Source organism: Stegastes partitus, unplaced genomic scaffold (genome assembly GCF_000690725.1).
Source record: "Stegastes partitus isolate 25-593 unplaced genomic scaffold, Stegastes_partitus-1.0.2 Scaffold814, whole genome shotgun sequence".
Classification (NCBI taxonomy): Eukaryota; Metazoa; Chordata; class Actinopteri; family Pomacentridae; genus Stegastes; species Stegastes partitus.
Window position 1 is genome coordinate 197,418 of NW_007578545.1, and position 24,136 is coordinate 221,553.

A 24,136-nucleotide genomic window follows, 5' to 3' on the forward strand; every position below is an offset into this window, starting at 1 on the left:
CTAGAGGAATGTACAGCTTGTTGGTGGCTCAGGGGTGGAGATATATGTCTTGTGGCAGTGCAGCTGCATACAATACATGTCCACTCTCATAGACAGGGAGCAAGGTGGGCAGGCATTGCCTCGGTTATTGATTATTACCCTGGTAATTGGTTATTGATTACCCCTTGCCTTCTCCTCTGTGTCTGAAGGGACACGGACGATTGTACTGTACGAACATCATTTTCTTCTCTTCTGTTTTCTGCCAAATCTCATTTTGGTATGGATGATTTAGCCACAAAAAACACATGTAGAGGAGTAAATGGACAGTCCGAAACAGATGAATCACCTTCTCCGGCTGCTCGCAGTGTTGACTCATGCTGCGGATCCTGCCTGAAACGCATCAAGCTCTGGCTACCTGTGGAATACAAGAGTGAAGCAGTCCAGTTTTTAAAACTGGCGGGACCCGTGGTAAGATTGTGTTTAGATACAACAGCTGAAACAGTGTTATTCCACCAGTGGGAACATTTTTAAAGGTAAAGATACCAAGTTACTGCAGCGATACTGAGAACGGCATACAGGAAAAGCTGTTTAATTATGACTGTATACTTAGTAGTTTGCAATGTTACTTTAACACAAGGATTGTGAGGGATCAGTAATTATTTTTTAATTTGCCACCTGCTTAATCATAAGTGTAATTAACAGGTTAATAGCTTTAAACCTTTGGGAAATAGTTGCCTGATAGTGATAAAAGTGTGGCCACAATACAGAACACTTTAACTGAAATAAATGACACCCTTTCACTGACCCAAATAAATGGTTTAAAGACATCATTAGTTTACATGTCAAAAAATACAGTGTGACTTGTTGGTTGTGTTGGAGAGATGTGAAGTTTGAAGTTACACACTAATGTAAACAATATCTGCATTAAGTCAGTGAATCCAAATTAAACCTCAACCCTAACTCTCTTGATATCCATTTCAAATGTTAAATCAAAGCTACTTTTCAAACATTTAAAAAATAAAATTCCACATGAAATAAGGTGCATTTGTAAGTGCTTCCTCAACAGAAAATTATAACTTTGTGAGATGAAAAAAAAAAAGTAGCAACCCAACATGTATCCACTTTTCATTGAGTGCTATTCATTGCACAAACCCAAAACTTGATAGATGAGGGCATTTAGTTTCCCTTTGTGCAAACCTTTTGATGCCAAAAACCCGTCAAAAACCTACACCAGCAATCACAAGAACTATTTTCTAAAGAAGAAAAGAGAAGTAGTAAAAGACATTTAGAAATACAAAGGAGCCGCAGCAAAACCAAAGCACGACACATGTCAGCTGCCAGTGCAAATAAGAACTTTTCCTTACCTCGGGCCTCTCAGAACCGTTTCTTTAAATGAATAATAACTCAATTAGCTACTTTATGTGTTGCATTTGGAGTTTTAATATTTCATTCATGTTTGGTGAAGTTCATTTATGTCTTTTGTAGTTCTGAAAACGAAGGAGCTTGATTTTGTTTTTCAGCTCATTTCACAGCTGATGAGCTTCCTGATCGGCTTCGTCAGCATGGTGTTCTGCGGTCACCTGGGGAAAACAGAGCTGGCAGGGGTGGCATTAGCAATAGCGGTGAGAGATCTCACACTTAGACTTTTTATTTTGGAATTTTAGCTTCCAATGATAGCTGCCTTTGCTTTTAAATACGCATACATTCATCTTCTTGAGTGTGAACCTCTTCTTTCACGGCTGTCATTTACTATCATTTTATTTCAATATAGGTAATAAATGTCACAGGCATTTCCATCGGCTGCGGTTTGGCATCAGCATGTGATACTCTCATATCTCAGGTATTCAATTTATTTTACTTACATAAGCAGGTCAGTCCTGAGCAGCGCTCTTTCAGATTTGTCTCTGTGTATCAGTTATGACCTTTTTCTTACACATGAGCAAATTTAAGTTTATTTTCCTGTTTTTCTGACCCTTTGATTGCAGATTTATGGGAGTGGTAACCTAAAGCGCGTAGGAGTGATAGCACAAAGGGGAGTTTTGATTCTGCTCTTAGCCTGTTTCCCTTGCTGGGCTGTCCTTATTAACACTCAGCCCATTCTGCTGGTTATCAAGCAGAGCGCCGAGGTCGCCAGGTGAACCCTTTTCATTAGGTTGACTAAATCACTGTATTATACTCATACAATAGCATAAACTGACATCATTGCTATATATATATATATGTACACTTGTTACTCATGCGTCAGGTTATTCAGTTTTGCCTTTCCCTTTTCTGTCTGCCATAAAGACTCTCCCAGCTGTATGTGAAGATCTTTATGCCGGCTCTGCCAGTAAGTTCAGCTGCCTTCATGGTTTTTCAGAAATATCCTTTGTATCTCCATCCACATACACTGTATTAAATAGTTGTTGTGCTGCATTATCGATGTAATTAACCCCATTCAATGTGTTGCATTCTGCAGGCTGTCTTCATGTACCAGCTGCAGGGGAGGTATCTTCAGAATCAGGTGCATTTATTGACTGCCGACACTACCGATGTGAAACAAAATAACTTCATCGAGAAGAAAAATGTGCTTTGGGAAAGTAAGTAAAGAGCAGGTGTTGCGTGTTCTCTCGCAGGGCATCATGTGGCCACAGGTGATAAGTGGCGCTGTGGGGAATGTTCTAAATGCACTGATCAATTACGTCTTCCTCAACGTTCTGGATCTGGGGGTCACGTGAGTACACACGTCTTTCATTCTCATAGTTAATTCACCCACTGTATTATCATTCTTTAATTGTTTTAATGATTGACTGGCACTGACTAAAGGCTTTGCTTTGATACCTTTGTTGTTGTTGTCACTGAAGGGGGTCTGCAGCTGCCAATGCCATCTCACAGTATTGTTTGGCTGTGTTCTTGTTTGGCTACATCTGCCTCAGAGGGCTGCACAAAGCCACATGGGACGGTAAGTTTAGGGAATTAAATTTGGCGTAGAGATAATGGTTTCAGTAAAAAAGTTTATTTATGCTAATTATCAGGGGGTATAAAGTTCTGAGATTGTTATTGTAGTCAGTTTAGATGAAGTTTTGTGGGATTACTGGCCTGTGAAAAATAGATGCCCCATAAAAGTTGCCAGTTTTTGAGGTACATTCAGCTAAAACATTGCGCTCTAATACAGCAGTCCTGCAACAGCCGCAATGCTCAGCTTTGCGTTAACTGTTTTAGATATGAACTGTGATTATGATCAGTGTGGAGGATGTAATTTGTGGTCCTGTGGTGGACTATCCAGGGTGTACAATGCCTCTCATACACCATACGCTGGGAAAGGCTCCAGCCCAACGTGACCCTCTGCAGGACAAAGCGGGTATAGCTGATGGATGGATGAACAGTTTGTGTGCGTTAGACTGCATTGGTTTGAGCTTGAGATAAACAACTTAGTGTATATTGATAATTTATGTTTATTTTTAATTTTCATACATGTTGAATTGCACATTTGGTTGTCGATACATTTCACATTTTTAGATTAGGACAAAACAAATTAATTGCTGTGTACTACTTGAACACTGTTGTGTCTATAATTTCTTTGTCCTTTTCAGGTGGTGCACATCAGATTGCACCCAAATTGCATTTATTCTAGAAAATTTCCTAGAAAGGGAATAAAACATGACACATCTGTATGATAAAGTGTCACCATCTAACTAGAAGTGCAACAGCGGCAGTAAAGTGCATTATATACAGTATGAATATCAGTATTTAGTCTTGTTTTGTCTGTCATCAAACACTGACCTCTCACTAATGCATGACAGTTCTGCCTTGCAGACACTAAAAAGTCTCACAGTTCTTCAGTGAAACGACAGTAACGTGGCTATGTGTCATCTTAATGGGTACAAATACGTTCCAATCAATCTGTCATCCTTCCTATTATCTCCGAGGTTGGTCAAGAGACTGCCTGCAGGAATGGGGTCCTTTCCTCCGCCTGGCTGTCCCAAGCATGCTGATGCATTGTCTGGAGTGGTGGCTGTATGAGATTGCAGGCTTCCTGGCAGGCATCATCAGCGAAACTGAGTTGGGAGCTCAGTCTATAGTTTATGAACTGGCTGCAATCGCTTACATGGTGACTCCTTTACATTTTTCACACAGCTTTTCCAGTTACGTGGACTAAAGTCAGATTTGTGTGGGCACCTGAATTATTTTAGACTTCAGAAATCTTACTTTAAACTGATTGTTTTCATCCTATTCCACAGTTTCCTATGGGCTTTTCTGTTGCCGCGAGTGTTCGGGTTGGAAACGCTCTTGGTGCTGGGAACGCAGAGCAAGCCAAGCTGTCCGGCAAGGTCTCGCTGATCTGTGCAAGTACGAATTAAACATGAAGCTCAAAAATCTCCACCACAGTGTACCAGTAAAGGCATGCTTCTGTGATCAGTTTTTGTTTGTAATGCTCTTCATGGGACAGTGAGTCTTCTCTATCATCTGACACTTGCTTTCATATATTCACCTTGTTTTTTTATTCAAACATGCTTTTTATGCCCAATCCAGCTGTTGCCGCGTGTTTCATTGGAGCCTGTCTTGGTGTAACTAAGGATGTGATTGGTTACATTTTCACCACAGAGAAGTAAGGACAGCCTGTCACCTGTGTAACATTCATAGGTTTATGTATTCTTAGCTCAGAGATGAACATGCGGATCCTCTCACTGGCAGCTCATATAGTGTCAGTGTATAATTCATCATGTATTAACTTCCGAGGACATTGATCTTTGCCTGCAAGAAAACTGGATTTTTACTTTTTGCATAGTTACTACCCTACACATGGTAGATGCAGTTATGAAATAACTGCAAGTTTTGTTATAATTCCATTTTCACATCTGCTTGTTTTTAGAGACATTATTCAAAGGGTGGCAGATGTTATAAAGATGTACAGTTTCATCCATATTGCTGAGGCAATTACGGTGAGAACTTTCCAAAACAAAGTTGCTCTGTCCTCCCAATGAGCAAAATAAAGCTGACTTGTTGGTACGTATGTGAGATTTTTCTTTGTTTGACCTCCACAGGGTATAACAGGAGGCATTGTCAGGGGGGCAGGGAAGCAAAAGATTGGTGCTGTGTGTAACTTGGTGGGATATTACTTCATTGGGTTCCCCATTGGAGTGTCTTTGATGTTTCCTCTAAAAATGGGCATTGTAGGTGAGTATGGAAACAAGACAAATGCAGTAAGTGATAGTTTTGTCATATGTCCTTTCAAACTAAAACTATACACTGTCGATCTCGGTTGCAGGGCTTTGGATGGGGTTTCTAGTTTGTGGTTTGGTACTAGCCACGTTTTTTGTTGTTTTTTTGTGGAAACTCAACTGGGACAAAGCCAAGGAGGAGGTGAGTGACTCCACAGGTGACATCCTCTGTCAGAAGAGGAATACAACACACCTATACGTGCAAATTCCAAAATACAAATCGTATGTGGTTGTAACGTTGTAGCTCGACCTTATGTGTCTTTTACAAAAATCGTGATTTAATTGTTGTCTAAATAGGCGCTGGTAAGAGCAGGAGTCCATGTTACAGAGAAGAAACATTCCAGTAAGCGGAAGTGATTTTATCTACAACTACATTTGGTCATCTTTCTTGCAACTAAGGTTAACCTTCCATTAAAATTGTTTCTCACAGCCCTGGACTCTGATGAAGAACAGGCCCATGTGAAGACTAGTCGATCCAGTTCTCTGAGTCCAGTGGAGGAAAAGCTGGAAGCGCTCGAATCAGGTCAGCAGGCTTCAGCTGGCGAGGCTTTGTCAGTCAGGCAGCTGGTGGTACGACGTGGCTTCTCTGTGCTGCTCATGTTCGTCATCCTTGCCGCTGGAGTCGTCATCAGTGAGCTGCTCGTCAGGCTGCTCGAATTAGATGAGACACCATAATTAGACTGCGTGTATGTGTGTGCAGCATGAAATAAAAAAAATACTTCTGAGAGTACAGGTGCATCTTCATGTGTTACTGTAAAGCGCATCTCGTAAAGCCGAAGGATATTAACCAAGACTTGTTCTTAACCACGTCTGCCCTCACAAGGACGACAGAGAAGAAGCAGCTTTTAAATGCCTCATTTTAACTCATTTATAATCAAAAATTCTTTCGTGGAGCCAGTTTCTGCTCTTATGACCAAAGAGTGAAAATCACTGCATTAGAATGACCAGTAATTACTGAACATTATAAAAGTCCAACACATTTGTTGGAGGTCAATTAGATGATAATTGTATTTCCTGAAATTACCACATAAGGAAATGTCTTTTAAAGTTACGGAACATTTTCTGATAGCGGTTGCCTATTTCATAGTCAAACCCAGTCACGTTTGAAGTTTGTCGCATGTGGAAAATCTATTTTAAAAAAAGCAGGATTTTATTTAGACAACCAATCAAAAGCTGAACTGAAAAAAATATACAGGCATGTCTTCTTTATATAGAAACATGATGTGTAAGATGGGGTCCAATCAAGACACTGGAGAAATTTATTTTCTCACAATATATAGTCTGAATGGATGCCACAATTAGAAATAGCATGATTAAATGTTATATTTAGGCTACAGCGCATCCGTGGATGTGTGCTTTCATCATCAAAGACAGAACGGCTGCTCTTTTTCTTTGGTTTATTTTTCTTTCCTTTGATCTGTGTTGCCAAATTTGATGATAATGAAAGGTCTGTACGCTCACGCTGCAACATGTTGGCTGGATGAAGACATGTCAAACTGAACAAATCAACCACCTGTTCCCTTCTGCAGGAGCAGATAACTAGCTAGCTCAGCCTTCGCAGTTAAAACCTGCTCACAAATCAAGAATTCACTCGGGTTAACGGCATGCAGTTAATCGTGTATGATTTCCTGCAATATCCGAATATGAGGTGTTTCTACACAGGCAATAAAGTAGCGGGTTGGCATTTTGGGAAATGAGCGATACCACAGCCTGAAAGCATATAAAGTGTAGAAACAATTAACAATTCAATAATGGCTTTTTTTTATATATCTATATGTAGCACTAATTTTAATATAAGCCACTGTAGGGCACAAAAAGAGCAGCAGGAATACTCTGTATTTGCAGAGCGGAATGGCTTAACATACCTTCCTTATTGAACTTACACAAACTACAGGAGAGAGATGACAAAGTTAGTGACATGTAATAGTGGCATATAAACGCATGGAGCAAGAAACAGAGAGAGACGAGCAGAGGAGCAGAGGAGAGGCGCTCAGTGCATCATGGGAAGTCTCACAGCACTCTAGGCTTATAACAGCATGACTAAGGGATGTTTCATGGTCACCTGAGCATCCTAACTGTAGGCAAATCTGCCTCCAGTGTTCTTAACCTACAGTTGATCCAAAATGCTGCCTTAGGATCAATGAGTAGCAAAAGAGATCACATTGGTTCCATAACAGCTTGTCTTACATGTGTGTACTGTATATATACGTGTGTGTGTGTCTGAATGGCACGTGACCTACACGTTTCCACAGATGAATTAAACCTCCATTGCATTTTTGTTCATGTAGCCTTAATTAACATATTTTTGATTAAGATTCTAAAAGTAAGTATCCATCTTCTTTTTTTCAGTTGCTTACAGAAGCACATATCAGCTGAAAGCTTCATTTTTATGGTACAGTCATACTTAAATTTAGGCGACACTCAGACTCTCATCAAGGGTTTTTGTTTTTTGGGATTTTTTTTTTTAACCACTGCATATTTTGGTTCATTCATTTCCGTAAGTGCTAACTTCAATAGAGCTCTGACGTCAGCGAGGTCTCCTTTAAAGCTTCCACTCTGGCCTTTATGAAGCCGGTGCTCCCACAAGCCACCGGAGTTGCAACAGACTGACGTTGACTGAACAGTCACATAAAAACTTGCATATTAATTTATCGTTATTCAACATGTAAATCAGGTTTGATTCATAGGCGCTTACATCATCGTCTGAGCTTCAGTCTTGCTCATCAGCGGAGATACTGCCACAGGCTCCTCACAGAGATCATAATCTTGTCCCGCTCACCTCCAGAGACAGCAATCAGTGACATGCTGTGGCATCATTAACAAGTGACAAGTGACTGCGTGAAGATTTGCTGTCAGTATCTTTAGATTAGAAGTTAGTAGCTTAAAGAACTTCTTGGTTGTGCCACCATAATATATCTGGGACTCCGTTGCTTCATGGCTGTTGGTATTAATATTATATATTATATATTATTGCAGTGAAACGTAGTCACAAACTACTGGCATATGCACAAACACTAACATGTGAGGGCTTTACAGTCTGAAAAGTTGACATGGATGATCTATAATAAGTAATCTAGAGTCAAATACTATACACTACTGCTGCTGGTACTGGCATATGTCATCATATGTTGTGTAACAGTTTTGTTGATTCAGGATTGATTGCCGTAATAAAGGTCAGTGACACCAGGTCTATAGTGGCTAATTCATTTTGCTATCATGAGATGGTTTAATTAATTTTAAGGTTTCAGTTTTCATGTTATTTAACAACCCACATTCCTGAGTTACTATATCAACTAAACAAGCAGCCTGCCTTTCTCCAATCATTGTGCTGCACCTTCTTTAAATGCAATTTGTGAGCCTTTGCAGATACAGTACTAAAAGCCATTATTTTAAACATTACCACCGCTAAATAATATGAACTACAGTATGTAGGCGCAGAATTTTAATAAAACCGTGGTTGTGTCAGTAGTCCCAGCACTAGACCTCTGTGACATTTATTCATAGGGATTCTAATGACATTTTAATCTGGGTTTTGTGCTTCTTATGGTCTGTTTCTTTGGCAAACCTATCTCATGTGAAAGTGGCTGTTTTAGCATTTATTATGCAAGCATTTTGCTCTTGGATGCTGTGAAATTAGCAGGTGGATCTCAATAATGTGAATCATAGTAAGAGTGAATTACATGTTATATAATGAAATATTTTTACTTTTGTCATCCACCATATGTGATCATTTCATTATTACACACTTTAAATGTAATTTTTATTGATTAGTGCACTACTACAGTACATTAAATTAATACAAGCAGCTTATCTTTATCAATCACCTCTATCCTAAAGAATAACAAGACAGAGTGACAGTTTTACAGGAAGACAATGCAGCAATGATGTACCAACTGCCCATACAGTTACACTGTATATTACATATTTATATGCACAAATGTAAATTTTACATCAGATATTTACAGTCAATCCTGAAGTTAAAGTTAAAAGTGAATGATTTAGGGTCAGTAAGCAATGCAGTGCAATATGTAAATCAAGTCAAGAATACATTGTACAATCAAACTATCTGCGGGAAAACACTATCTCTGTAACAAGACCTTTCTTCATCCAACCGGTTTCAGTCTTATTTGATATTTCATCCTGCTTTCTGTGCATTTACTGAAAAGTGCAGCACTGAGACATGTTTCTCGGCAAAAAATAAAACCATTAGGCCATGCTAATGGTTGGTTTAAAAAATAAAATAAAAAATAGCCCAGGTTTATGAGAAGGTGTACAACTTCAGAGGAATTAAATATTTCTCTCCCGAGGAACAAATTGGCTGTTTGTGAGAACAGCCACAAAAAGTCTACATTAGGAGGTCAGAGATAACTCAGACGTTTTGGTTTAGTAAAATCAGTGGTGTAGGGGTGAAGTCACTGGTGAAGTTCTGGGTGAAGTTGGCCCAGCCTTGAGCTCTGGGCTCCGGGGGTGGAAAAGCAATGTGGAAAGCAATACCTACAACCAAAGCAAGAACTGCAAGCGAAAGGGTGAATCCCCGACGCAAGATCAGCTGACTGGTAGAGAGCAGCTTTTCAGGTTTGGTGTTTTTGCTCTGCTCTGAATCCCTCTCAGCGCCTTCTGTGCTAATATTGTTGCCCTCAGCCTCATGAACCACTTTCCGCTCCTGATCCTGGGTGTTGACAGGGCTGTAGACATTGGTTTTAGAAGTTCCATCGCTGTTCAGCTGGGCCTTCAGGGTGCAAAGATGCAGTTGTTATTGGTGAACTCCAATATGACAAGACAAAGTGAGAAAACCCTGGCAGACTTTACACCATGTAGTTTGCACATCTACTTACGGTGTCTGGGGAGTCGGAGACAACCGGCAGCATCGCTTCATTCAATGATGTACCAGCAGAACATTTTGGTGTCACTGCTATTTTCACCCCAACTCGCTGTTGAGCCTGAGTAAAGTTCAAGAGACACATACAGATAATTGGTATGCATTTTTAATAGCCAGGATAGGATTCACAAAACAACCAACGTTATTGTGATGGAAATTCCATATTTTGCTACTTAAATTCACGCTTTTACTGTATTTTATATATAAATCGTGTCCTGTTTCATGTTTCAAGATCTATCTCTCATCCACATTCAGTTTATGCTGGAAAGCCAGCTTGATGCCTTGGTGTGCAGCAGAGGCCTTATCTTCCCTGATAAGAATCAGAGGGTCCGGTTTCAGGGAGAAAAAAAGAGGAAGAAAGAACAGCACAAATAATTCTGTGATTTTAAAGAAACATAAGAGCATCCCACCTTGTGTGTGATTTTTTTCCAGTTGAGTTTAAAGATCAGACCAATGAAGCAACACGTCTGAATGGAGGAACACACAATGATACCCAACCAAAAGCCTAAAAAGAGGGACAAAAATTCAAACACACAGGTTAAAGAAAAATAAACAGTGTATTTACTTTATACACCCTAGAAATAAGGGGCTGCAAGGTGGCACAGTTGGTTAGCATTGTTGCCTCGCAGCAAGAAGGTCACCAGTCCACATCCCAGTGGGGGCAGTGGGGATCTTTCTGTGTCCGTAGGTGTGAATGTGAGTGTGCTTGGTTGTCTGTCTCTAAGTGTAGCCCTGTGATAGACTGGTGACCCCCCCCCCCCTGCAACCCTAGTGAGGATTAAGTGGTGTATAGATAATGGATGTATGTATGAACCCTAGAAATAAAACTGGTCATCAAGAAAAACAAACAGCATATGTAATATTGTATTAAAAGATACGGACAACCTAGATATGTGAGATGATATGCTCACACTGAATTCCAAACATGTTGCATGTCTGCATTGTGAATCAGTCTTTCTTACAATATTGCCTGAGCTATACCTTAGAGTCCCTGCAGCTATTCGAATTACAAATATTTCAATCCACTTTAAAAAGCATCAGTCAATCTTCCAAACACATTTGCTTATCACAGATTTCTTCGTGGGTCACCAGAGGAAACACAGATGCATGCAAGACAGAGGATGCACATTTAGTATGTGCATGTGTATGTGTGTGCTTGTATGCTTTCATCAGTACATGCAGACTTTGAGTGGACAGCACAGAGCTCCACTCCAGCAGGGGGTAAATGGTGGCCTGTCGAGAAGGAAATTAAGGAACGCCTGGTACAGCAGGACCAGGGATTTGTGGGTTTAACTAATGACTCTCAATTTAAATATAGACACGCTACTTTATTTTCAACTCCCAGAGGCATATTTCTAAGGTGCTGTTTGTCGGAAAAGTAAGAAATATCTTTGCTATGGCATCTGGGGCAAGTGGGCAACTGAATTTATTAACAAAAGAAAACATATTAGCACAAATTACCCTCACCTTTGAGACTTGCCTGTTTACTTTAGCTGTCCTATAACACATGGGGTTGCCTGATTGCCTGAAGTTATAGGTTTTATAAGTGCTGTTAAGTAAATATGAGGCATTTAAAAACCCAACTTAAGGGGGAATTTCACCAATTTATCACATCACAGTTTGTTTTGCCAGGTCTGGAGGAGTTTCGAAAAAGGCTGCAGGGCCAAAGGTTGAGGATACATATCACACCTGAATCTTAAACTGTCAGCAGTTTAGTTGCATTCTGGGTGATGAAGGCACCACACATTTAATCTATAATGTGTTTGCAAAGACATACATAGAACAGGATGAGAGAGTTACCTAATATCCTCAAGTTGGCAAAAAACATCAGAGCTACTCCCACTGGCAGGCCGATGCAGTAGTAGCTCACCAAGTTGATGCAGGCAGCAAATTTCTGCATCCCAGACCCTATAAGAATCCCTGTGCTGACACACTGAAACAACACACAGAAAAGAAGAGAAAAAAAGACACTGAATAACAGGTGTATTATTCAGCACAATTGTTTGGTGTAAAACAAGGGAAAGACGTTTGTCCTCTTCTGTAGTGACGTACCAAAAGTGCATCGAAGAATTGTACAAAGGTGTAGACTGTGAGGCCCCCTGATGCAATCTCCACAATTGTGCTGCAGACAGTAGAATAAAACAATCAAAACAGAGTTGCTTTTGAATATCACAGAAATGAACGTGCGTTGGTCAGAAACTCACCTATCTGAGGTGAATATGTAGCCCATTACAGACCTAGTGCTTGCAATGACAATACTCTGGAGCACAGCAAAACTTCCTATAGCGAGGACATTACATGAGGCACAATACCTGACAAGTTGTAGTCAATGAAATAAAAGTCACACTGTTCCCACATACACTTGTAAAAACTATGCAGGTCATAGTGGCAGTTTTGATCTTCCAACGACTCCGACAGCTCTTAATTTTTATGATGAAATGCCTGAAACCCATGTGTCTTTGTTGCAAAAGACAATCTGGCATTTTGCTTATTTTATACATGTATTAAAGATCTTTAAAACAATGACCAAATATAGGTCAAAAACATACACACAGCCACTTGAATCATCAGTTTTGGTGATGTAAAAAAGTTGTGTCAATCAAATTTTGTTAGTGACATGACCTCTTAACTTCTTGTCAGTGATTGTAATTGACTACAGTTGCTGATGTCTCTGAGCCTATTTAAATAGGGTCCATTTGATACACTCATAGGACTTGGCCACAAATACTAGGAGGGAAGTTCTGTGGTCACATGAAACAAAATTGAGCTATTTCACCACAGTGACAAGAAATATATTGGGAAGAGAGGAAGTGAGGCCTTTAACCCCAAGAGCATCAAGCCTACAGTCCAGCATGGTGGTGGTGGTGGTATTACAATCTGGGGCTGTTTTGGTGCCAGTGAAACGAGTGCTTTACACAAAATTAATGGAATAATGAAGAAGGAGGATTACCTCCACATATTTTAGGAAAACCTAAAATCATTAGCCAGAAGGTTGGGTCTGCAGTTTGGTGTTTTAGCAATACAATGACCCCAAACACCCATCAAAAATGGTGTAAGGAAATGCCTAATTCAGACTAGAATTAAGGTTTTATCCTGGCTTCCACAAAGTCCTGATTTAAACCCCATCAAGTCTTCATCCTGTGCTGAAGAAACAAGTCTGTCTCAAAAAGCCAACAAATTTAGTTGAACTGTATAGTCAAAGATACAATAAGAAGTTTGCCAGAAGCTTGTGAACAACTACCAAAAGCGCCTTGTTGAGGTGAAAGTAGCCAAGGAACATTTCAGCAAATCCTGGCATTGCTGTATGTATATTTTTGATCCAGCAGATTTTGTCATATTTCAAGAAGATCTATCATAAATCTATGTAAGAACCAAAATGCATAACTGTTATTTGTGACAGACACATGCATTTCAATCTTTCCATCACAGAAAATTAAGAGTTACAGAAGTCATTGGAAACCCAAGGCTGCCGTGGTACACATGGTCTTTACACGTATACGTAAAATTTTGTTCACAATTGTTCATCAGAGCTGTCCTATTAATACACATGATAATCAGTAGGAAGCAAAAATTTTCAGTGGTCGACTTCTATAATATGTATGTTTGTATTTACCTGCCATAATTAGAGCCACTTTGCAGGTCACTTTGGCTCTCTCAGTGTCTCCGGCCCCAAGAGCATTCCCAACACGCACACAGGCAGCTGCATGGATACCAAAAGGGAACTGCAGGGACCACATATTTGGTTTTGGTGTCACTTACATTTGGTACTTATCTTCTAATGAATAAGCACATTTCCAAAAAAGCAGAACTATTGTTGCTAATAAGATGCATTTCAAAGTTCTAGTAAATACACAACTAAGTCATACCATGTATGATATGGCTCCTACTTCCGCTATGATGTGCTGGGCAGCAAGATCCTCCTCACCAAGTACACCTGATATGATAAAGATTAAGACATCATGATCAGACTCAGACATTCACAAAGACTGTCTTACCACCTGAGCAAGCCACAATGAAGAATTTTACACCAATGCATTGAGGACATTGTACACATACAGAGACAAAAAATGTAATAATAAAGCTCACTCTCTTGGATTATTCTCTTAACCTTTGCATTTGTTATGAACCTACAGGAGAGTATTTGTATTCAAGACCAGAATGTTTTTTGGACAAATGACCTGGATCTGTGACACCTCATTTTTCAGGGGATTGGGGAGCTGCAGCTTCACATTTATGGCTAAAAAGGAAGCTCTATTGTTTACGTCTTTAACCGACGTATGGGTTTTGGTTTTTTGTTTTTTTTGTTTGTTTTTTTTATTTATTTTTTTTTTTTGGGGGGGGGGGTTGTTGTTTTGTTCTTTAGAGTTTGGAGGTCTTCTTAATGTCTTATACTTATCCCTTTGCAAACAATTCCCTTGTCAAAGTAAAAAGTAAGAAAGACACTGTAATGGCATTTAAAGAGCAATGATTCATTCACTGAGTTGCGCAGAGCAAATACTAGGTGGAAATAAGTATGTACAATATAATAGTATGGTATAATCCGTGGAATGTGATGCAAAAAAAACAACATTTTAGGCCATTATGTGTATTGCATGATTAAGTACTTAATTAGAAGGCAACTGAATTTCTTTTTGGTTCTTGAAGGCATTTCACCTCTCATCCAGTAGTGTTTATTCAGTACTGAGTGGTGGTCTTTACTTCTTAAGGGAACCTTCTGGTTGTTACTCACTCAAAACTCAGATGTGAATGGAGGTGAAACTGTCTAATGAGAGATGTCAGCACCACATTGTATGTGGCTGATAGGTGGTGCAGTGGTCCGTCTCCACTAGCTAGGGGTGGTTATTCCAGTTTAAAATAGATGGCTTCCTTCACTTCTCTCTCAAACAATCTGTCTCCTCTGTCCAAAATGTGAACATTGTTACCCTCAAGGCAGTTTCCCCTTGTCGTATAGATAAAGGTGGACTGCTGAGTCTTGTCCAGCTCTCTTGTGTTCTCGCTGATATGTTCATGAAGGCTTCCACTTCTTGGGTTTTGATTTTGATGCACTTCTACATATCTGAACTAGAATGTTGTTGATTTGAGGTAAAACATCCTCAGCAACCAAAACAAATGCAGTTACCTTCTGCTTAAGCATTTAGGATTACCTTGACCTAGATAACTGAGAATCTATACAAACACATTTTATATAGGAAAATTACACAACATTTTGAGACTTTTGATGCAATCCCCACTAAACTAGAGAAACACTGACGGAAAGACCTAAACAAGTGCATGTACTTGAGTGAGGATTAGGGATTTAGGGATTAGTAGTTATGGGTATGGTTGGATTTCAGGGTTAGTCAAGGTATCTTCTGAAGTGAGGGAAACATGACTGTGTTTGTGTGTGACACTGACCAGCAAGAAAACCTCCAACTTCCCAGATCCACCATTCAAAGCAGATCATTAATGCACTGGGGAGAGCCAACTTCATATAAGAGCCCCATTCCTGTAGAGAATCAGTGGTACAGCCTGCAAAAAGTGTCAGATGGAATAAAATGCAGATTTGGTCATTCAGTATTTGATTTTACCTTTTGTGTGTGGAACTCACCTCCCCATGTCTGCCGATGGAGCTTCTTCCACCTGATGTAGCCAAACAACAGCAGGCAGATGGTGATCTGAGAGAGGCTGTTCGCAATTGCTGATCCACTGCAAACACACATAGAACATCTTTACATCTACATTTATATTTACGGAAGGATATCTAGTAACAGTCAACGATAAATGTGGTTCCACCTTGTCTCTAGGCAGAGACATGGACAAGGACCACATTCAGAGGAAGTGTGGATTGAAACAGTTTGAGCGTACTGGATTTCTAAGGGTCTGATAATATCCCTTGACAATTAGCAGGAGTCCATGTTTGATATGGAAAGTGAGGGAGAAACAGGGCCCAACTGTAAACACCTAGTTGGTTAAAGTTGACTGCCCGATGTATCTAATGTTTGTCCAGCTGGAACAAGATCAAGTCCTTCCAGTGTTCTTTCCTCTTTCTCTGTCCTCTGCAGTCTCCCCCTCTCTCCTAAATGACGTTAAAATAATAAACACCAGGGCTCTGCTGACTCAGTTGTAAGAAAAAAAGGAAAAAAAAGTTTCTCTGAGATGAATACATAAAATGCGTAAGGCGTGCTCTGACCTAATGTCCTCCGCTTTCCATACTCCTGGCTATGCATCTGCACATTAGCCTCTCCTCTTTGGACAGGAGAAAGCAAGTTGCTCTGCTTTTAATGCTGTAGATGCTTAACTTGTATATTTTAGCTGTTAAGCCGCTTAAACCCTGATACAATATGTATGAATACAAAGTCCATCAAACATGAAAGGGTATGGAGAAGCAGCATGATACACTTACACAACACCCAGGTCCAGGCTGAAGATTAACACGTAGTTGAATGCTAAGTTAAGGACGTTTGCTACTGCTGCTGTGTACATCTGAGGCAGAATGATCCCCTGACACATAGAAAAGACATGGAATCCATAATTAGCAATCTGAGTCTGTCGAGCTCAAATCACAACATTATTTATATAGGTTATCTGCAATAAGGACAAACCAAAATGTAATTGATTTTGTTTGCTTCCTGTAAACAAACTGAGGTCATACTCCAGTGGTAACAAGGCTAAGAAGCTACAGCCATGCTATCAGTTTGCTGACACTGTAAATGTAGGCACAAATGCCACTGCTTGATGTTTAGCAGGTACACCATCTTAGTTTTGCATTTTAGCATATAATCAGCCCTAAAGACAAAGTGCAACTGATGCAGAATATTTGCAGTTACTTGAACAATAGTAGTGAAAAAAATATAGAATTTTGGTGGCACGAGATAAAAAGCTGAGCAAAGTCACTGCAATTCATCCTGACATAAATGTCTGAGCCAAATTTCATTGAAATCTAACCAGATGTGTTACATTTCACTAAAAATGTGAACCTAGTAATGCCACCAAAGGAAACACCAGATGATAATCACAGTCAGTAAGATGCATCAGAAAACCCAACCAACACATAAAGTCACTAGCTTGGAAAAACTGTTGACATGATTCAGCGTGATATCTTTTGTCATATGAAAACTATTTACCAAAGGGACATGAGAATTTTTTCTTTTTTTTGTCACCTCTGGAGCCACCTTTCCCTGAATTTATTTTAGGTAAAGGAAGAACAGATCTTCGGTGCTGCAGAAGCACACTTGTGTCCACTCATGAGCTTACTTGGTTTTGCAGGTAGGAAACCTGCAGCTGGTGCAGGAACAAGGCCTGTAGCAAAGAACAAGAAGAATTTATAAAAATAAAAGTGACAGACATTCTGGATCGCATACAGAATTCACAAACAAGCATCTGATGTATGTAATTCACCTGTCAATACCACTATGTGTATCAAAACTATGCTGCTTGTGCATTTCAAAATGTTCTATGAACAAGATTATTGTCAGTGTTTGGTTTGTCCATTCTGGGCCATTGTAGAAGCATGGCCGACCAACATGGTGGGCTCTGTGAAAGAGAAGTGACTCCCACTGTAGATATAAAGAGCTCATTCTAAGCTAATAAAAACACAGCAGTTCGTAGGTACAAGTGATTATACACTAGTGAAAATATTATTATGAATACTGCATTTCATTTCTGCTAACTATAAATCTTATCCACCAGTCATTTAACTGGATTATCTCAGTCAAATTAAGGAGGTAATTGGCACCACATGATGAACAGAGATGAGTTGCTTGTCTTGCTTTGAGCATTTATAAACTTTTGTTTGACTACAACCATTAAAAAGTCTGCAGCTGATTTTATCCCCATTATTGCAAAGATGTAGCTTGTAGAGCTTTTCCTTAATTGCTTTACTGACGCAAAATGTAATTTACTAATATACAATGTATGGACTTTGGCTGTGAACAAATGAGAACGCGCTGTAATTCTCATGCTCTAGAGAGTCTTTCAATTCATTGCACTTACTGGGATAGCTGGCAGATACATCATCACATAAAGTTGGGCAATTCTAAAGGGGACACAAACAGAGTAATATTCATTTAGTAGAGCAAACACAATGGCATTAATTCTCTTTCGGTTCTTATATTCACCCATCAATGTATGTGATATAAAAGGTATGTGTTCACATTAAATTTCTGTTTTGTTGTCTAGTGTAAATAGAAAAATTAAATGGTGGATTCACATATCCAAGCATCTAAAACTGTTAATATACAACTGTAGGGGAACTATACTTGAACTCAAATGCTGATCCAATACCCTGATAAATATACAAACAAAGCTGAACTTACAGTATAAGATAATATCGCCATCTCTGCTGACAAGCATAACAGCCATGTCACTAAAGATAAAGATGTGTGTATTTTTCCCTAAATAACCCACTAGTTTGTCTTCAACAGTATTTACCTCGCCACCTCATCCTCTTGGTGCATGACGAGCAGTAAGTTCTGAGAGTTTATGAGAAGACCCCAACATGGCACACAAAACAGCAGCAGGATCAGTGAGCTCCGCTGTAGAATTACTCCCACACGTTTCAAGTTCTTCCCGCCATATGTCTAGAAAATGCAAACGAATGAGTACACCGGTTCAAAATGAAAGCCTTTTTGGTGGATTACATGCAATGACAATAATGCACACGTTATGTGGTTTGCTCACCTGAGAAATGAGTGTGTCACAAGCCACAGCAAGGCCATATCCTGGTGCAATTGTGGTCACGTGAAGGGTCTGAGAGGTGAAGAACAGAAGCTGATGAGTTAGACTTTAGTTATTAAATGTGTAAAATCTTCTATTCATGTATATTTTGTTTATGTCCATAACTAATATGTATGATTGAATTACTGTATTCGGAGACGATGAGTTAATACACTGCTGCCACAGAAAATCAACATGGATCTGACATTTGCACAAAGAGACGGACAGCCATACACACTCGCAGCAAAGTCTAAAAACAGTCAACTAAGTCATTAATTAACCTACACATGTCTTCGGACTGTAGGAGGACACATACGGAGAAAAAGAAAAAAACAGTAGGCAGGCACAGGAAGAACAAGTCTGCATAGAAAGGCTCCAGTCATTGTTCAAACTCAGGACCTTATAGATGTAAAAGCACTGGTCACTGTACCAAATTCTGCAAATATTTTCCGATAGTTTGCTGGCTGTCTGTTTCGCGTGTGCACTGCAGAAATAATCCAGTGTTAATCCCATACAGAAGCCTTGCTCTGTCACCAGGAAACGAAGAAAAAGTGGCTCAGACCAATCTATGCAACTATCCTTTTTATGCTCAAGCTCGTGCACAGGATAGGAGAGCAGGAAGGAAGGTGGGACATATGAACAAGAGAGATGCAAGCTAACTAAATATAAACAGTCTTTCTCCAGAACTGCACACTTCATGTTTATGACTGTCCGAAGAAAGACGTCGAACATATAGCAAGCCAAAGTGAGGCAAAATGGGGAACTAAATTCAGGCTAGTGTTGTCTTTGTGCATCAAAAATGTTTGACTATGTTACACTCTCATCTCATCACGATTCTACTTCTGATCTCAGGTCTTGCAAAAGAGACCTCAGTCTTTAAGTGAAAGCTGAAATTTAAAAAGGTCCAGTGGATCTGCATGTTGCTTTGTTTGCAGGATATGAAAAAAGAAGTGACAAGCGTTTGCTAACAAGTTAGCAAAGAACTTGCTAAGCCTTTATTATAGGGCAAACATACTCAATCCAGATCTGATACGCACGTACATTTCAATATCTAACACTGTCTCATGACCACACAGGAGGGCAGGGTTTATGAAACCATCTTGTAAATGCTTTCTGGTAGAAACAAGGGTCTTTCTTAAGCAGTCTGATGCTCCAAACATGCACAAGATACTTATTTAATTCTTATTCTGAGTAGTAGAGAAAAGTAGTGTTATAGTAACAGCAGTAGGCGCAGCAGTATTAGAGTTACTAAAAAGTGAAATAATATTAGTTGCACTACTTCAGTTACAGCGGCTAAAATACATAATATATACTTGAAAGAAATATAGATCATACCGCAACAGCCAACGCATATCCAGCCAGTTCTGCATTGCCAATGTGACCACAGAATATGCTGATGACAAACTGCTGGAGAAAGCTCAGAATGCGAGACAGCACCTGTACAAATAAACACAAAGATGTAACTACTTCGCACACAGCCCATCACTGATCAGGTGAAATTAATGCAGCAAATTGTTGTCAACTGTGTTCAAGCATCGTATCAGTACTCAGAAAAGTATATTGTGAAATCACTTGGCACAGGCTAGTTTGCACTGTCACTCAGCAAGTATTGACACCAGTTCTTATCCACGTGAAGTCTACACGCTGCACAAAAATACTTCAGAGGTGGTAACTGATTGCACTGTTAGATTGCATTATGTGGCACTGGATGTTAAACAGTAATTTTGCAGCACAGGTTTACAGTAACTAAACGTACTGCAATCACGGCACTTTGTGAACAACATGCGACTGCCCCTCCTTACTAACACTTCAACTTTACCCTACTCACCAGTGGGCCTGTGAGTCGTAAGACTTCGTGAAGTTCTTCTCTGTAGACCAGTGGTAGCCAACGCCTCACACATGCACACCGAAACAGTTTTGAGCTGGGCAGCGTCGCCTCCTCATCTCCCACAACCCCTGCCGTCTTGGCAACAGAAACCCCAGCAACGGGCCCTTCACCCTGCAAGGGGTGTGCAGGTCCTGGGGAACCCAGCTTCTCCATTCAAACACAGAAATAGAAGACAGAAGGGAGAGAGAAGGGAGAAAAGCTACATAACACTGGAGGGAGGGAGGGAGCAAGCAAGAGGGGGAGGGAAGGGGGGAGGAAAGAGAGTGCAAGGGTAAGAGGGGCAGTCGACCTACCCGGGCTTAGAAGTACAACACATGCACTCCTTCGAAGTTATTAATTAAATAGTGAGGTTTCGAAGAATGGGGCGGTGAGACCATAAAGGCAGAGAAGAGGGAGTGGGAAACAACAAAAGTCTTTTTTGATAAAAAGGTTCAAAGTAGCGCTGATAAATGCATCTTGGAGGAAAAACATTGTGTTTGCATATCTGTGCAAGCAAATGCTTTGTGGACATGTTTTGTTACATATTTAGGTTTGTGGGTTTATGTGAGCAGTCTTGCAGGGCTCAGTGGTAATCTGATGAGGAATGCCTGTTTGCACGGTGTGTACAAGGAGCTCTGACAGCAAAAACTCTGCAGGCTTTGATCAATTGCTTGCAGGGCAGCCATGAAGTGTATGTTGTGTATGTATTAGCCCCTGATCTTATCTGCTGCTGATTGTACTTTGAACACTGACCACCCCTGGAGTCGCTCTCTTTATTTAGTTGTCGAATAACCAAACACACAAGCACACAAGCATGGCCTCATCCTTTTTTTTATCTAACATGGCTCTAGAACCTAAACATTATTTTTTCCCCAAGCATCTGCAGGTAACTATAAAATATATGTTAATAAATGACCTGGACAGAGCAACAGGGCTGATTTGAAACAAGCTGTAAGTGTGTTACGTGTGGATATTTAGCACTCGTTATAGCAGCAAGAGTCAGGTTTAGCTTCAATCAATTTCTGTGACAAAGTACAAGCGATCAAACAGATCTCAACCTTCACTATGAGAGGAGTCACAAGTGCAGCAATTGGCTTACACATTGCTGTTGAAGAGGCTATAGGTGTGTGTGTGTGTGTGTGTACAGCAGGCTATAAAGGTTACCAGCTAGTCAGTTGTGCAATATAACAAAAACGCACGTTCTTCTAAGAGTACACCAATACGCAATTGCTGCCAACCTTTGATCTTTACTGAAACTGCGCACGCTGTCTTTAAGAGTGGATATTACAGCCTAGTATAGACTGAGCATTCGGTGATAATAAAAAAAACAAACAAAAAACAGAACAACTCTCGGGCTTATAACGCATTTGAAAAAAAAACACATGAGAAAAAAAGATTGACATTTTTGTAGGAGCCATGCCTCACGTGGCACTGTACACTGTACAGAATACGCTCGGTTAAAATCACATGAAGGATTTAGGATGCCGTCAAAGAATGAAAACAGGATTTGCAGACACAGGCCTTGAGTTTTATTAAGCTTTCAGTGTGAGCTCAGGTTGAGAGAGGACAGAAGGAAATCGAATTCTGATATAAGAGCATTAACAGCATAACTAGGTGGGATATCTGCTGTCAGTCTTCCGTTATTATAAAACAGTACATGTGCAGAACAACACACTGCAGTTAACGAATAACTAATCTGAAAACTTTACTTCAGTTGACCTATGCTTCTCTCTAGCGGGGAAAAAAGGAATGACTTATGCAAACATGTACACATATGCAAAAGAGCATCCAGAACCCTGAGTTCCTCCTTCATATTTGCCCCGCTTGCTGGTGTTTTAAACCTGACACTGATTCATTTGTCACCCTCAGCTCCTCCTGTATAGCAACACTATCAGATGGGCAATCGTTCATACTCTGACAAAACTTTAGTTACAAAATTATTTATACATGTATTGATATAGTATGGGGGCTGCAAGGTGGCTCGATGGTTAGCACCGTCACCTCGCAGCAAGAAGATCCCCAGTTCATGTCCCAGTAAGGACGCGTGGCATCTTTCTGCGTGGAATTTGCGTGTTCTCCCCGTGCTGCATGGGTTCTCTGGCTTCCTCCCACACAGTCCAAAAACATGTTGAGGTTATTTGGTGGTTCTACAATTGTCTGTAGGTGTGAATGTGAGTGTGCTTGGTTGTCTGTCTCTAAGTATAGCTCTGTGATAGACTGGCCACCTGTCCAGGGTGTCCCCTGCCTTCACCCTAAGTCGGCTGGGATAGACATAGATATAGCATGGTTTCTTTCGGGAAATTAGTTTTCTCAAATTATCTCAAAAGGAAATGCTGTTAACTAAACCTTACAACAAATATAAACATTGTAAAACATATTGTCATTCCATTATAGACTGAGTTTAATCATTGTCACTGACATAAAACCTATGACAAAACTGACATAAAGGTCACTATAGCTCCAGAATCAACATCTTGCCCAGTGTTCTTGCCCCTTTAAACTAAGATGTTGGTTTAATATATGAAGTTTTATTTCGCAGTGTTTAATTTAAAAGGAGCTTGACATCAACAACAATTATTGCTGCTGTGGTCAGCTCAGTTTCTTACATATAAACAAAACTAGTTAATGTTTCACTTAAACATGCCTTATTTATATGATATAAAAATCCCTTTAGGTTTGTAAGATGGTGAGGCATGAACATTGAGATTTCAATCCAATCATATAGTAAAAAGTGTCTAAATTGGCTTCAGTCAAAACTGTTCTACCAACTAGTATGCTATAATTTATAATAATAAAAAAGAAAATATCAAATAAGTAACATGAAAACAAAGTAACATTGGGGAAGAGCAGTTTTTTTCTTGTATGATCCATTTCTAGTGTTGTCTTTTGGTTCTGGTATTTACTTTTTCCTTTCTACATTTAGTTTTTAATAGCTTAGAACTACCTCGTAGTTTGCTTTTTTTTTTTCTGTATTCGTGTTTCTGATTATTAACAAACATTAACCAAAACCTATTTTTCATCTTTGAATGGAATAAGTAATCAAGATTTTATTAACTAGAATTTTTGGAATCATTAGGAAGTTACAGAATAATAGGTCTTTGTCTTAGGATGAATTAATATTGTTGAATATTATTATAGGTACTTTGGGGATTTAGTAGGTTTATGTTTTTTTATTTGTCTTTTTGTTTTACTTGTAGTTGCATGAACTATATATTACTATAAATCCTACCACTGCACTGGTCTGTGGTTACAGTCAGTCCTCTAACGTTAATGGAAAACAGGAACAAGGGAGTCCACAAGGAAATATTTCTCCAAACTCTATTGACACATTCATGTCTTTTTCTTCACAAAACATCAAAACAGCTTGAAGTTTGTCCCCTTGTAAATACATTACAGGATACAATGATGAGCATTTTATGTAATAATGTAATGAAACAAATCATACAAGATGAGCTCCATACATTTTTGTATTTTTTAGATTGGATTTACAATTATAGGCTTTAAAAGTCCATTAAA

At 39.6% G+C, this 24,136-nt stretch overlaps 2 protein-coding genes across 2 annotated transcripts; one reads left to right on the forward strand and one right to left on the reverse strand.

The window, feature by feature from the left end:
* The first annotated feature begins 258 nt into the window (after nt 1-258).
* Nucleotides 259-5,907, forward strand: slc47a2.1 (solute carrier family 47 member 2, tandem duplicate 1). The gene is made up of 16 exons (XM_008292491.1): nt 259-447; nt 1,500-1,601; nt 1,751-1,819; nt 1,965-2,113; nt 2,266-2,308; nt 2,438-2,482; nt 2,595-2,692; nt 2,823-2,920; nt 3,888-4,069; nt 4,200-4,308; nt 4,492-4,567; nt 4,832-4,901; nt 5,004-5,136; nt 5,228-5,322; nt 5,478-5,523; nt 5,611-5,907. Exons 1-16 carry the CDS (start codon nt 259-261, stop codon nt 5,853-5,855), a joined length of 1,749 nt encoding a protein of 582 aa, XP_008290713.1. The 3' UTR covers nt 5,856-5,907.
* A 3,016-nt stretch (nt 5,908-8,923) lies between these two features.
* Nucleotides 8,924-20,794, reverse strand: slc47a1 (solute carrier family 47 member 1). Its single transcript, XM_008292492.1, has 17 exons — nt 20,582-20,794; nt 20,089-20,190; nt 18,718-18,786; nt 18,469-18,617; nt 18,031-18,073; nt 17,293-17,337; nt 16,442-16,539; nt 15,647-15,744; nt 15,454-15,567; nt 13,926-13,993; nt 13,673-13,781; nt 12,264-12,339; nt 12,112-12,181; nt 11,860-11,992; nt 10,470-10,564; nt 10,016-10,120; nt 8,924-9,909 (listed from the first exon to the last, which is right to left on the reverse strand). Exons 1-17 carry the CDS (start codon nt 20,792-20,794, stop codon nt 9,550-9,552), a joined length of 1,947 nt encoding a protein of 648 aa, XP_008290714.1. The 3' UTR covers nt 8,924-9,549.
* Nucleotides 20,795-24,136: the final 3,342 nt, after the last annotated feature.

Coding starts and splice junctions, on each gene's coding strand:
- slc47a2.1 (XM_008292491.1), top strand. CDS start 259: ATGGATGATTTAGCCACAAAAAACACATGTAGAGGAGTAAATGGACAG. Junction 2,483..2,594: donor GGAGGTATCTTCAGAATCAG/GTGCATTTATTG, acceptor GTTCTCTCGCAG/GGCATCATGTGGCCACAGGT. Junction 2,921..3,887: donor GCACAAAGCCACATGGGACG/GTAAGTTTAGGG, acceptor ATTATCTCCGAG/GTTGGTCAAGAGACTGCCTG.
- slc47a1 (XM_008292492.1), bottom strand. CDS start 20,794: ATGGAGAAGCTGGGTTCCCCAGGACCTGCACACCCCTTGCAGGGTGAA. Junction 18,787..20,088: donor GATATGCGTTGGCTGTTGCG/GTATGATCTATA, acceptor TTCACCTCTCAG/ACCCTTCACGTGACCACAAT. Junction 15,745..16,441: donor AGCCTGGACCTGGGTGTTGT/GTAAGTGTATCA, acceptor GTGTGTTTGCAG/TGGATCAGCAATTGCGAACA.